Genomic DNA, 15,423 nt, shown 5'->3' with positions numbered 1-15,423 from the left:
ATGGTTGTTAGTATTTGCCTTATGTATTGAGGTGCTCCTATGTTGGGGGCATAAGTATTTACAATTGTTATATCTTCTTCTTGGATCGATCCCTTAATCATTATGTAGTGTCCTTCTTTGTCTCTTCTGATAGTCCTTATTTTAAAGTCTATTTTGTCTGATATGAGAATTGCTACTCCAGCTTTCTTTTGGTTTCCATTTGCATGGAATATCTTTTTCCATCCCCTTACTTTCAGTCTGTATGTGTCTCTAGGTCTGAAGTGGGTCTCTTGTAGACAGCATATATATGGGTCTTGTTTTTGTATCCATTCAGCCAATCTGTGTCTTTTGGTGGGAGCATTTAGTCCATTTACATTTAAGGTAATTATCGATATGTATGTTCCTATTCCCATTTTCTAAATTGTTTTGGGTTCGTTATTATAGGACTTTTCCTTCTCTTGTGTTTTTGTCTAGAGCAGTTCCTTTAGCATTTGTTGTAAAGCTGGTTTGGTGGTGCTGAACTCTCTCAGCTTTTGCTTGTCTGTAAAGGTTTTAATTTCTCCATCAAATCTGAATGAGATCCTTGCTGGGTAGAGTAATCTTGGTTGCAGGTTTTTCTCCTTCATCACTTTCAGTATGTCCTGCCACTCCCTTCTGGCTTGTAGAGTTTCTGCTGAGAGATCAGCTGTTAACCTTATGGGGATTCCCTTGTGTGTTATTTGTTGTTTTTCCCTTGCTGCTTTTAATATGCTTTCTTTGTATTTAGTTTTTGACAGTTTGATTAATATGTGTCTTGGCGTATTTCTCCTTGAATTTATCCTGTATGGGACTCTCTGTGCTTCCTGGACTTGATTAACGATTTCCTTTCCCATATTAGGGAAGTTTTCAACTATAATCTCTTCAAATATTTTCTCAGTCCCTTTCTTTTTCTCTTCTTCTTCTGGAACCCCTATAATTCGAATGTTGGTGCGTTTAATGTTGTCCCAGAGGTCTCTGAGACTGTCCTCAGTTCTTTTCATTCTTTTTTCTTTATTCTGCTCTGCAGTAGTTATTTCCACTATTTTATCTTCCAGGTCACTTATCCGTTCTTCTGCCTCATTTATTCTGCTATTGATCCCATCTAGAGTATTTTTCATTTCATTTATTGTGTTGTTCATCATTGTCTGTTTCATCTTTATTTCTTCTAGGTCCTTGTTAACTGCTTCTTGCATTTTGTCCATTCTATTTCCAAGATTTTGGATCATCTTTACTATCATTATTCTGAACTCTTTTTCAGGTAGACTGCCTATTTCCTCTTCATTTGTTAGGTCTGGTGGGTTTTTATCTTGCTCCTTCATCTGCTGTGTGTTTTTCTGTCTTCTCATTTTGCTTATCTTACTGTGATTGGGTTCACCTTTTTGCAGGCTGCAAGTTCGTAGCTCCCGTTGTTTTTGATGTCTGTCTCCAGTGGCTAAGGTTGGTTCAGTGGGTTGTGTAGGCTTCCTGGTGGAGGGGACTAGTGCCTGTGTTGTGGTGTATGAGGCTAGATCTTGTCTCTCTAAGGGGGAGGTCCACGTCTGGTGGTGTGTTTTGGGGTGTCTGTGGACTTATTATGATTTTAGGCAGCCTCTCTGCTAGTGGGTGGGGTTGTGTTCCTGTTTTGCTATATGGTTGGCATAGGTTGTCCAGCACTGTAGCTTGCTGGTCGTTGAGTGAAGCTGGGTGCTGGTGTTGAGATGGAGATCTCTGGGAGATTTTCGCCGTTTGATATTATGTGGGGCTGGGAGGTCTCTTCTTGACGAGTGTTCTGAAGTTGGCTCTCCCACCTCAGAGGCAGAGTCCTGACTCCTGGCTGGAGCAGCAAGAGCCTTTCATCCACTCGGCTGGTATAGCCTTTTCCATGGGGCTCTGAGACAGTCTCCTTTGTGCAATATTCAATCTTTGGCAGGTGGCTGATGAAAGAGCCTTCAGGCAGAAATCAGAATAAACTACCTTAAAGTTCAAGACATCGCACCCCTGCACAGCCTTCGGGCCAGAGCTCCATTCCCTGACCTGGCCAGGCCTCTGGAGCCAGGTGCCGCTTCACTGTGTCTCTGAGCAAGGAAGGTGGGGGGAACGGTGTCGCACCTAGGACGTTTGGGGTTTGCTTGATAGGTGACGTGAGCCACACGCTTCACAGAACACTCTGTGAACCCGCGAAGCAGGAAGCGATAGCAGCCCTGACTTCCTGTTTCCAGGATTCCCTTGCCGGCTCCCCGAGAGCTCCTGAGATCCCGCGAGATCCCATGATAAATTTAAATTGACAAAAGGGAAAAACCTACAAGCACAAAGGCACTACTCAGTAAGGCTCTCATGCATGTTTGTTGGTGAGAGCAAAAGCTTTATAGACAAGCAAAAGCTAAAAGAGTTCACCACCAAACCAGCTTTACAACCAATGTTAAAGGAACTTCTCTAGGTGAAAAAGAAAAGGCCACAACTAGAAACATGAAAATTATGAAATGAAAAAGCTCATCAGTAAAGGAAAACATACAGTAAAGGTAGGAAATCATCCATGCACAAACCTAGTAGAAAGGTGAAAAGACAAAAGTAGTAAAGTCCACAATATCCACAAATATACACAATAAGCACTTAAGGGATACACAGAAGAATTAGCTGTAAATTGTGGTGGTGTTTTGCAGAAAGCCTGCTTTCTGTTTTAAGGTTTGTTGATTCGCTGGCAAAATAACCACTTGTTTCACACAAATAAACAGCTTTAATCCTTTAATGAAAGATGATTTAGCTTAATTTTAATATACAATCATTAGAAGGAAAGGAATAAGAATATTAGAAAAACATAACACGGTATATATACATCACAGAATTGAGCCAACACCTACTTCCAGATCCAAACAGCAGCTGGGAATCCTGAGTAACACCAGTCTGGAGTCCCAGTTGGGAAGGGTCCTGGGCGGTGCATCCACCCCATGGGTGAGACTTCAGGTCAGAGTTCCAGGGGCTTCCATTTGTAATTCCAGGCCACAAACTGATATCAGTTTGCATGCGAAAATGCAGCTCTGGATTTACTTTAGCGATGCTGTTTGTTTCACCATGTGGGTCACAAGATTTTCCAGACCCCAGGGGACTGGCCAGGTCCCCAGGGCTCAAGAAATTCCAAGACCCACTCCCTTTCTTATTGTGAGTGCTGCTTGCCTTGCTAGCAGCATTGTTAGGTGTGCAAGCAAGCGTGCAGTCCAGGCTGGGTCACGGGTCAGTCAGAGGCCTGCTTCTGCATCTGAAGCCTGAACAAGACTACTTTATTAATTTTCTCAACAGATATCAAAAACAGTCATAGTGAGGGGAGGAGAGTGCAAACTGTGAGATTGTTAAAATGCATTTGAAATGAAGAGATCAAGACAACTTTAAACAATCAAGTTTGTATATAGATTGCTATATAAAAACCTCATGGTAACCACAAACCGAAAGTCTGTAATAGATATACACAAAAAAGAAAAATCCAAACATAACACTAAAGATAGTCACCAAGTCACAAGAGAACAAAAGAAGAAAAAGGGGAAGAAAGACTTACAAAAGCAACCCCAAAACAATTAACCAAAATGGCAATAAGAACATATATATCAATAATTACCTTAAATGTAAATGGACTGACTGCTCCAATCAGAAGACACAGAGTAGCTGAATGGATACAAAAACAAGACCTTTGTATATGCTGACTACAAGAGGCTTCACTTCAGGTCTAAAGACACACACAGACTGAAAGTGAGGGGATGGATAAAGGTATTCCATGCAAATGGAAATTAACAGAAAGCCAGGGTAGCAATACTTATATCAGACAAAATAGACCCTAAAATAAAGGCTGTTATAAGAGACAAAGAAGGACACTATATAATAATCAAGGAATCAATCCAAGGAGAAGATATAACAATTATAAATATATACGCACCCAACATGGGAGCACCTAAATACATAAAGCAGATATTAATGGACATAAAGGGAGAAATCAACAGTAACACAATAACAGTAGAGGACTTTAACACCCCGCTTACATCAATGGACAGATCATCCAGACAGAAAATCAGGAAGGAAGCACTGGCCTTAAATGACACATTAGACCAAATAGACTTAATTGATATAGAGCATTCCATCCAAAAGCAGCAGAATACACATTCTTTTCAAGTGCCCATGAAACATTCTCCAGGATAGGTCACGTACTAGGCCACAAAACAAGCCTTGGTAAATTTTTTAAAAATTGAAATCATATCAAGCATCTTTTCCAACCACAACACTGACTAGAAACCAACTACAAGGAAAAAAACTGCAAAACCCACAAAACACGTGGAGGGTTAACAATATGCTACTAAACAACGAATGGATCACTGAAGAAATCAAAAAGGAAGTAAAAAATTACCTAGAGACAAATGAAAATGAAAACACGATGATCCAAAACCTATGGGACACAGCAAAAGCAGTTCTAAGGGGGAAGTTTATAGCAATACAAGCTTACTTCAGGAAACAAGAAAAATCTCAAATAAACAACCTAACCTTACACCTAAAGGAGCTAGAGAAAGAAGAACAAACAAAACGCAAAGTTAGTGGAAGGGAAAAAGTCATAAAGATGGCAGAAATAAATGAAATAGAGATTTTTTAAAAACTAGAAAAGATAGATGAAACTAAAAGCTGGTTCTCTGAAAAGATAAAATTGATGAGTCTTTAGCCAGCTTCATCAAGAAAAAAGGGAGAGAGCCTAAATCAATAATATCAGAAATGAAAAAGGAGAAGTTACAGCTGACACCACAGGAATACAAAGGATCATAAGAGACCACTACGAGCAACTATACATCAATAAAATGGACAAACTAGAAGAAATGGACCAATTCTTAAGGTACAATCTCCCAAGACTGAATCAGGAAGAAATAAAAAATATGAACAGACCAATTACCAGTACTAAAATTGAATCAAAAACAAACAAAAACAAAACAAAACAAAAACACTCCTAGAAAACAATAGTCCAGGACCAGATGGCTTTACAGGTGAGTTCTACCAAACATTTAGAAAAGAATTATGTCCTTCTGAAACTATTGCAGAAAATTGCAGAGAAGGAACATTTCCAAAATCATTCTTTGAGGCCAACATCACCTGATACCAAAACCAGACTAAGCTATCATTAAAAAAAGAAAATAACAGGCCAGTATCACTGATGAGCATAGATGCAAAAATCGTCAACAAAATCATCAACTGAATCCAACAGCACATTAAAAGGATCATACATCATGATCAAGTGGGATTTATCAATGGAAATTTTCAGTATCTGCAGATCAATCAGTGTGATACGTCACATTAACAAGTTGAAGACTAAAAACCATATGATCATCTCAACAGATGCAGAAAAGGCAAAATTCAATACCCATTTATGATTAAAAACCCTCCAAAAAGTGGGCATAGAGGGAGCATACCTCAACATAATAAAAGCCATTTATGACAAAAAAGGAATCCAAATTGGAAAGGAAGAAGTAAAGCTTTCATTGTTTGCGGATGACATAATACTATACATAGAAAATCCTAAAGACACTACCAGAAAACTGCTAGAGCTCATCAGTGAATTTGGTGAAGTTGCAGGTTACAAAATTAATATACAGAAATCTGTTGCATTTCTATACACTAACAATGAACTATCACAAAGAGAAATTAAGGAAACAATCCCATCTACCATTGCATCAAAAAGAATAAAATACCTAGGAATAAATCTGCCTAAAGAGGTAAAAGACCTGTTCTCAGAAAACTGTACAACACTGTTTAATTAAAGATGACACAAATGGAAAGATATATACCATGGTCTTGGATTGGAAGAAGTAATATTGTTAAAATGACCATACTACCTGAGGCAATCTACAGATTCGGTTCAATCCCTATCAGAATACCAATGGCATTTTTCATGGAACTAGAGCAGATAATTTTAAAATTTGTATGGAAACACAAAAGACCCCAAAGAGCCAAAACAGTCTTGAGAAAGAAGAACAACAGAGCTGGAAGAATCACAGTCCCTGACTTCAGACTATACTACAAAGCTGCAGTAATAACAGCAGTATGGTACTGGCACACAGACACATAGATCAATGGAACAGAATAGAGAGCCCAGCAATAAACCCATGCACTTATGGTCAATTAATCTACAACAAAAGAGGCAAGAATATACAATGGAGAGAAGACAGTCTCCAGTAAGTGGTGCTGGGAGAACCAGACAGCTACATGTAAAAGAATGAAATTAGAACATTGTCTAACACCGTATACAAAAATAAAGTGGATTAAAGACCTAAGTGTAAGGCCGGAAACCATAAAACCATAAAACTAGAAGAAAACCTAGGCAGAACACTCTGACATAAATTGTAGCAATAGTTTTTTGGATCTTCCTCCTAATGCAAATAAACAAATTAAAAATAAACAAGTCAGACCTGATTAAACTTAAAAGCTTTCGCACAGCAAAGGAAACAATCAACAAAGTGAAGATAGCCTACTGAATGAGAGAAGATATTTGCAAATGAAACAACTGATAAGAATTAATATCCAGAATATATAAAAAGCTCATACAACTCCACATCCAAAAAACAACCCAATCAAAAAATGGGCAGAAGTCCTAAACAGACATTTCTCCAAAGAAGACATGCAGATGGCCAACAGGCATGTGAAAAGATACTCAACATCGCTATCGTCAGGGAAATGCAACTCAAAACCACAATGAGATATCACCTCACATTTGTCAGAATGACTGTCATCGAAAAGAACACATGTTGATAAGGATGTGGAGAAAAGGGAACCCATCATACACTGTTGGTGGAAATGTAAATTGGTAGAGCCACTGTGGAAAACAGTATGGAGGTTCCTCAAAAAACTAAAAATATAACTATCTTATATCCCAGCAATTCCACTCCTGGGTATACATTCAAAAAAAAAAAAAAAACCCCAAACTCTAACTCAACAAGAGTGCAGTGTTCACAGCAACATTATTTACAGTTGCCAATATATGGACGCAACCTAAGTGTTCATCAGTAGATGAATGGATAAAGAAGATATGGTGTATATATATACAATGGAATACTGCTCAGCCATAAAAAAAGAATGAAAACTTGCCATTTGCAGCAACATGGATGGATTTGGATGGTATGCTAAGTGAAATAAGTCAGAGAAACACAAATATGATATTTTATGTGGAATCTAAAAAATACAACAAACTAGTGAATAAAATGAAAAAGAAATAGACTCACAGATATAAAGAACTAACTAGTCGTTATCAGGGGGAGAGGGAAGTGGGGAGGAGCAACATTAGGGGTAGGGGAATAAGAGGTGTAAACTATTATGTATAAAATAAGCTACAAGGATATATTGTACAGCACAGGGAATATAGCCAATATTTTATAATAGCTATAAATGCAGTATAAGCTTTAAAAATTGTGAATCACTATATTGTACACTTGTAACTTACATGATTTTGCACATCAACTATACTTCAATATAAATAAATTTTAAAAATAGAAATCAATTCAGTACCTCAAAAATCTAATCAGTTGACACACCTGTAAATCTGTTCCACAGTACAGAGGAAGGAGCCAAATAGGTTAAATTAGTGAGGAAGAAGGTAATAAAATGGAGGATAGAGGATGGAAATTGGTGATATCAAAAATGAATTAATTGAAGGTTATGTAGTAGTCTGTGTCGTCCTCCCCACCTCCCAAGTGATAAACAACCAGACATTTACCAACTGCCACCTCCACACTAGGAAAAACAAGGAACAAGGTGAGTGGATGGGTTGGGTTTCTCTATAGAAACTGAAAAACAAAACAAAGAGAACTCATTGGGTAGTGTAGCTTTTGATGGCTGAGAGTAAAGCTCTCTATCTACACTTTCACACTTAGAATATGAGGGAGTAGAGATCCTATAATAACTGCCTCCTGCCTGTCTACTCTCCCTATAAAACTTCCTGGTAGTTGACAAGCTCTGCTGAGAGCAGAAAGCATCCAATCAGCCTTTTCATTTGAAAATATAAACAGGCAGTGAAGCTCACCACACATTTGATTAAATACCTGTAACTTGAAAGAAAAAGATCAAGATTTTTTAAAAACTCTGATTAAGACCAAAGATGATTTATGATATAGAGGAAAAGTTAAGATACAAAACTCTCCTTAGGATGCCCAGAGAAATGTAAGATTTGGTGACTTATTAGAATAAGTGTTATTTTGTGATAAATGAATATAAAGGAAAATATGAGCTCTGGAAAATTATAATTGATAAAATTAACAGAGAAGTTGGGAGGTAAAGTTTGGAAAATCTCAAAATATGAAAGTTTAGAAATAAAAGAGGTAGAAAATATGAGAAAAAACATAAAAGTCATGGAGAACTTATCCATGAGGTTTGATAGCCATTAAGTAGGAGTTCTAGAAAAATAGAGCAGAGATATCAGAAGGGAGGAAATTAAAAAAAAAAAAAAGTAAACATTTCCAGTGATAAAGAGAAATAAAAGCTTTTTAGCAAGCATCAGTGAGAGTAGAAAAACCTTAAATCTATGCCTTTTTTGAACACTGAGGATTAAAGAATATCATAAAAATCAGAAAAAATAAGTCTTATGCAATAAGACAACAGAAACTTGATTTCTCTCCTTCCCCAGCCAAAAGAAACATTAAACAAAACATGTGAGGCATTGATTGTCAATGACAATAGACATCAGGCAATGAGGAATAGTGATTGCCTTGAGAGAGAGAAATAAACAAGGTGAGCCCCATGAATGTCCTAGCTTACTACAGTTGACCCTTAAACAACAGGAGTTTGAACTGCATAGGTCCACTTATATGCAGATTTTTTTCTGTAGTAAATACTATAATACTACACGATCCACAGTTGGTGGAATCCATGGATGCAGAATTGCATTTACAGAGGGCTGACTATAAGTTATACATGAATTTTCAACTGCACAGAGGGTCAGTTCCCCAGACCCCCTTATTCAAGGGTCAACTGTACTTTGAGATAATTTCCAGGCCATGGCACAGGAAGGGGGTACCCAGGTCGATCCCAGTGCACTTCCTGAGCTGAGTAGATGCAGCTGAGAGTCTGGTGAGACCAAGACGGCTAGAGTACTAAAGAGGAAATATTTGCTCCAAAACAGAACTCCCAAGATCTGCCAAGATTCCTCTTTCTCCCCACCCCCACATCCCAAGTATTCAACAGACTATTGATCTATGTGTTCATGTGTGATGTAACTACTGAAAGTGGAGGAAGAAAAAAATATCTGAAAGTATTCCAGAACAGTGCCTGATGCATGCTCAGAGCTGGGAATTGTACCTGTTCCCACCAGTTTGACTTGAAAAATGCATAATTCACAAGGGGCATTGGATAGAGTCCTCAGGAGGGTTTTGTCTCCTGTGGGGAATAATCAGCCCTTGTCTGAGCACCGCTCTGGACCCTCCTAACAATTTATAAAAGCAAGAACTGAAAGGATCAAAGTGTTTCCAAGTAACTGCATTCCAGAACAAATCACAAGAATATTTATAGGAATACAAAAATATCTAGCACCCAACAAGGTAAACTTCACAGTGTCTGGCATCCAAAGATTATCACTTTACAAAGAAGTGGGGATATGACTGATAATAAGGTAATCAGTCCATCAAAATTGACCTAACATTGACAGAAATGTTAGAATTAGCAGACAAGGAATTAAAAGTTATTCTCACTGTTCCATATGTTCAAGAAGCTAGAGGAAAGACTGAACGTGTTGAACAGAAACAGGAAATATAAAAAAGACTCAGATTGAACTTCTAGAAGCGAAAATTGCAATATCTAAGATGAAAAAATATACTGGATGGCAGTAACATTAAATTAGACTCTGCCAAAGAAAAGATTAGTGAATTTGAAGCCATAGCAGTAGAAACTATCCAGGATGATGCACAGAGAGACTAAAGAATACAGAAGAATGAAAGAGCATCAGTGATTGCCAAATTAGTCGTAAGGACAGAATAAAGACATTTTAAAACTAAAAAAAATTTCCTCCCATTAATCTTTTCTTAGAAAGCTGTTGGAGGATGTTCTCCAGCAAACAGGTTAACCAAGGAACAGGAGACAAATTAAGCCATGGAATCAGATCCATCACGTGAGAGCACCAGGATGATAGCAAAGGGAAGTCTCATAGTGAAAGTTGCAGTTGCACAGCAAGCTTACATAACAGGCATACCAGAATGAAGCAAGAAGAAAAAGCAATGATAGATTATCTGATATCTTTAAGCCGGTGGTTCTCAATTGGGGTGATATTGCTGTCCCTTCTTCCCCCTCCCCCCAAGTCACTTGGCAATATTTGGACATGCTTTTGATTTGCCTGGTCTGGGGCTGGGGGGTGGGTTGTAGGCATCTAGTGAGTAGAGGTCAGGGATTTTGCACAAGGCAATGCACAGGGCAGCCCCTCACAACAAAGGAATAACTGGCCCAAAATGACAGTAGTGTTGCTATTGAGAAACCCTAGTGTAAGCGTACTAGCAAATTAAGTGGGAAAGGTAGAAAAAATTTTAGGATTGAGTTTTTAAATTACACAAATGAAAAGAATGAAGCTGTTGGTAGCTCTTGGAAAAACAAAATTTGTTTAAGAAAGCAAATATGAGTATGGTATGCACTTGGCCTGCAGTAAATTTTATATATTTTTTAATATATATATTTATATATATATATCCTTAATATTATAAACAGTAACTACTGGTATAACCAAAAAAGTCATATTATGATATTAGATAATGTTAAGGTGTATATGTGAGAAAACGTATGAGAATGGAGATAGGCGTAACAGAGCTACATCTTTGCCATAAGTCAGTATTTAATTTCTAAATTGATAAATCAAGAAATAGTGATAGAAACTTATATCAAAATATGGAGGTAATTACCAAAAAGAAAATGTTAAAAGACTTCAAAGTGGTTGCCTCTGAGGATTAAGACTAGTGGAGGTTTGTGAAAGGTTGGAGTTGGGATTAAAATTTTTTTATTACAAGCCTTTAGGACTAGTATTTGATTTTTTAAAACTATAGGAATGTATTATTTTAATTAAAATTTTATTCTAAACAAAGACAAAATATTTTTGTGTGTATGTATATAAATATATATATATGCCCATCATTGAAGATATTCAGAAGATATACCAAAGTCTCTGAACAGATAGTTTCCTTGAATGGGACACATTTATTAATATGTATAGGTTCTAATATAATATAAAATTTTAATTTATTATTCTAATCACTGAGTTTTCACCAAGGTAGTCATTTCTAAATGTCAGGACATAATTCTGATTATCCTAATGATACTGACCCAGTTATTTCAATGTTTTTCCCCTTGTGTTGCAGTTGCAGGATGTGAGTTTGAATCTATGGAATGTCTACAGCAAGATGGATCCTATGTCTCTGGAGACTTTGCTTTCAGAAGTAAGGAGCTATACTGTGTATTTAACTTATAAATATTACAACCAGCTCAATTATCTACTAATGGTATTTAACTTGTAGAAACGCAGGATATATTGTAGTTTGCTTTAGTCAAAGAATTGAACAGTTTCTTCCCCAATTATTATCTTGAACTTCTTGGGGGGTGGCAGGGGACCTCTTCCACTCTGAGGAAACCTCACCTGAGATGAGACCAAGGCTGCCTGCCTGGTCCAAGATTTAGGTTTTGACCTAAAGACATTCTTTCCGTTGGGCTGGACTTTAGAAAAACAATAAAGAGGGTATCTTTTTGCACTCTTTCTCTGGCATGAAAAGATTAAAAAGTTGGTGTATGCCTTAAAAGAATCAAGGATTAGACAGGGGTTGGCAACGTTTTTCTGTAAAGGGGTAGACAGTAACATTTTAGGCCTTGTGGGCCCTGTGTCTCTGTTCGAACTACTCAGCAATGCCATTATAGACAGTGCTTTAACAAGTGAGTGTGTCTGTGTTCCAAGGAAAGGCCATAATTTACTGACTCCTGGATTAAAGGGGCAGGCATTAAGTTTTCATCTGAACTTTGAAGAAAAAATTCACAGTGCGCAGAGCAATTTGCAATGAGGAGCAACAAACAAAACTAAGGTATAGATACTTAGTTTAAACAGCTCAGTAGTGTCTCTCAGGGGTCATGGATGGATATGCATGGAAAAAGCACAGCTTGTATGTAGCCTTCTAATGAAATGAGCTGTGAAATCAAGACCCAACAAAAATAATTCAAAAAATGAAGACTGCACATCAGTCTCACAAATATTAATGCCTATACTTTAAGTAAAATGGTAGCAAACAGTATCATATTAAAAGAACATTCTGTGATAAAGCAGAGTTTATTAAGGGCTTAATATTTAGTTTAATATCAGGAAATCTATTAATGTAATCACTACTGATTTTTCTCTTGGAACCATTTATGATAACTCCATAGATGCTGAAAAGGCATTTGATGAAATTGAACATCCATTCTGTTAAACATTTCTGATAAAATAGGAATATAAAAGAAAATTAAAACCTGAACTTTTTGTTCTTTAAAAAGACCTAATCATCATCATCAGTCCATGGCTTGCCTAATTATGGGAAAAAGTGAAAATGCAAAAATTACAACATTAAGAGTGTAAGAATGATGGTAATTCCCTGGCGGTCTAGTGGCCAGGACTCCGTGCTTCCACTGCTGAGGGCCCAGGTTCAATCCCTGGTCCGGGAACTAAGATCCTGCAAGCTGCGTGGCATGGCCAGGCCACAAGAAAAAAAAGGAAAAAAAGAGTGTAAGAATGTTAAATAAAATTTAACTACAGACAAATAAGAGAGATAAGTAGTTTAGGAGTTTCTGCATAGTATCTGGGACCCATGCCCCACTTGCATGCAGTGCCCTAAATGTGAGGATGCTTCAGGTCACACATGGAAGCTAGACATAGCATTGTAGTTTTGAGAACATCACAAGCATCTCTGGAGTCAATGGAATGGGACCACTCAGGAGAGCATCTTTAATTACACCTAGAATAGCAGTGACATCATGCAACTGAAGAAGCAACAGTGGTAATCATCATGGGCTGTAGACCAGGCCATTTCCTGGTTTTCTGACTTCCAGTGAGCTTGGTATTCTTAAGTGATACCATGAAGAAGTAGAAAGGAAGCCCTTTTAATGTCTGATAGTGGGCTTCCCATCTCACAGGAAGAGTGAGGAGGACTCAGGGCCAGATTTAATTTTATTTAGAAAGAATAAAGTAAGGTGATATTTCTTATACCAAAATATGATTGAGCACATTTATACCCACTACACTATGGAGAGCTCTTACAAATTGATAAGAAAAATACAACAGTGGGGAACTGGGAGACAACCGGAATTGGCTGTTCACAAAATAAGAAATAAAAATGACCATGGTTTTCCACTCCCAGTTAGGGATATAGAAAGTCAAAAGAGACCATTATTCTCACCCTAATAACCAAAACAATCTGAATATGCAACAGAATAATAGTGTAAAATCATTAGAGAGCTGAAGATGCAAGGAAACCTCAAAGAACTCTGTTTTCTAAAAAAGTAGGGCCCTTCATAGGACACTGTTCTCATTTCCAGTAGAGCAGCAGGAGGAAGAGAAATCTATCACAGACAGGGATAAGTAAAAATCAGTTGACCTTTTAAAGAGCTTTTAATGGCTGTATGTGAGTGAGTCAGCACCTACCCCTGAACTGTAAACCATAGGTCTTCACAAGCGCTCAGGGTAGTCCACCAAAGATTAGGAGCCAGGCAGGAGCACTGAGAACCATCCCCCCTGAGGTACTTGACACTCAGCTATAACCTGGATTAGCGCAGGAGAGCTGAGAGAAGTCATTTGGAGGCATTCCAGGTCTTTACAGAGTATAAGCAGCTGCCCTCTTAAGGCTGGGTGCAAGGCAGCAAGGCAAGGATCTCTCTACACAGACAGAGCCAAGGGGACTAGAGAGCAAAGAGAACTCCTTAGCCATCCAGAAAAGTGGTAGCCAGCTTGTAAAGCAGGGAGAGATTGTCCATGATTCCACAAGCTGGTGGCTCAGCTATAAAATGCAAAGAGATTTCCAGAATCTTGTCCCAGTGCTCTGAGCAAAATCTTTATCAAAGTTCACACCCCACCCTCGAAATACTTGAATTTAGTGATGAAGTAAACCAAACTACAAATGCTACAAAACACAAACCCTGATCAATTATAGATCAAATTGACTTAGATCCCTGCTTTAGTGGCCTAACAAAAGAAAGGGATCTAGTGGCCCTTTTCTAGAGGTAAATGGTACTGTTACCTCTGTTTTTACTGGTCTTTTATACAAAATGTCTGGCATATGATTTTTTAAAAATTATAAGACTGGAAGAAACAAGAAAATTTGATCTGTTTAAGTAACTGATAAAAGTGCTAAAGAATCTGGAAGAAAATGGGACAACATGTGTGAAGAGTTGAGGAATTTTAGCAGAGACCTGAAAACTATAAAAAGAACCAAATGGAAATGCTAGAAATGAAAAATATATGGTATAGAAATGGAGGATTTATTAGGTTGGCTAATTTATCAGATTAGACACGAATGAAGAAAAGTTCTGTGAACTTGAAGATAAGTCAATAGGAAGTTTCCAAACTGAAGGACAGAGAGAAAAAGAGCAAAAGGGGTGGAACAGAGCATCTAGTATCTGCCAGTGTCAAATGATCTAGCATAGTAGATCATTGGAGTCCCAGAAGGGAGAGTAGAGAGAAAATGGGGCTGGAAATTTAAGTTGATAATGTCTGAGAACTTTCCAAATTGATGAAATAAAATACATCAATCCACAGATCAAGAAGCTCAGTAAACCCTAAGTAGGATAAAATAAATATGTATGAAAATGACTATAAATTTGTGCAGGGATCTCTGTGTTGAGTCTACAAGTGTTAATAAAATTCAAATCCAACAACCAAAAGAAGTTAAAATACAATTCTAGTCATTACTTGTGCCTATAAATAATTTTTAAAAAGGAAGCCAATCTGTACCCATGTTACTTCTTAAAATCTACTTTTTTTCCTTCTCTCTTCTCTTGCTTAGCTGCTTCATAGCCTCCAAAGTTCTCTTTAAAAACTCTTTTTCTCTTCAATATCCAAATACTTTTCTGTTCACATGTATTTTCTCTTTGCTAAGACTGGTAATCTTATAGTCAGAATTAGCATCTAGGCCTTAATTTTTACTGGTCAGTCACTGCTGGCAGCTCTTTGATGGCCAGGGATCCTACAACTCCATGCTTCTTGGTCAGATCCTGCAAAGAGAAAATGCATACTGCTCTGAGATTTGATTTAGAAAGATGTTCAAAATATGTTTGGTGAGGAAAGTAAAAGCAGAGTATATTTCCATCTTTGTAAAATAATTTGTGTTCAGTGTCTTAGAAACTAAAGATGGTAGTCTCACTGGTGTTTGTTACTATTTTACTTATTTTCATTTTCTTGTATTTATTACATCATGTAATTCTTTTCTTTTAAATCTTTTTCTTCCTCCCTCC

General features: G+C 37.5%; 1 protein-coding gene across 1 annotated transcript in view; it reads left to right on the top strand.

Annotated features, from left to right (window-relative positions):
• The window catches only part of DNAAF9 (dynein axonemal assembly factor 9), a 189,723-nt gene that overhangs the window by 80,000 nt on the left and 94,300 nt on the right, over positions 1-15,423 (top strand). Inside the window, exon 9 of the mRNA XM_007465433.1 lies at positions 11,319-11,396. Coding sequence (XP_007465495.1) covers positions 11,319-11,396 — 78 coding nt within the window. The remainder of the gene's footprint in view (positions 1-11,318; positions 11,397-15,423) is intronic.

This window comes from Lipotes vexillifer, unplaced genomic scaffold, assembly GCF_000442215.2.
Source record: "Lipotes vexillifer unplaced genomic scaffold, Lipotes_vexillifer_v1.1 scaffold875, whole genome shotgun sequence".
NCBI classification, from domain to species: Eukaryota; Metazoa; Chordata; class Mammalia; order Artiodactyla; family Lipotidae; genus Lipotes; species Lipotes vexillifer.
This window is presented reverse-complemented; position numbering and strand designations above follow the sequence as displayed.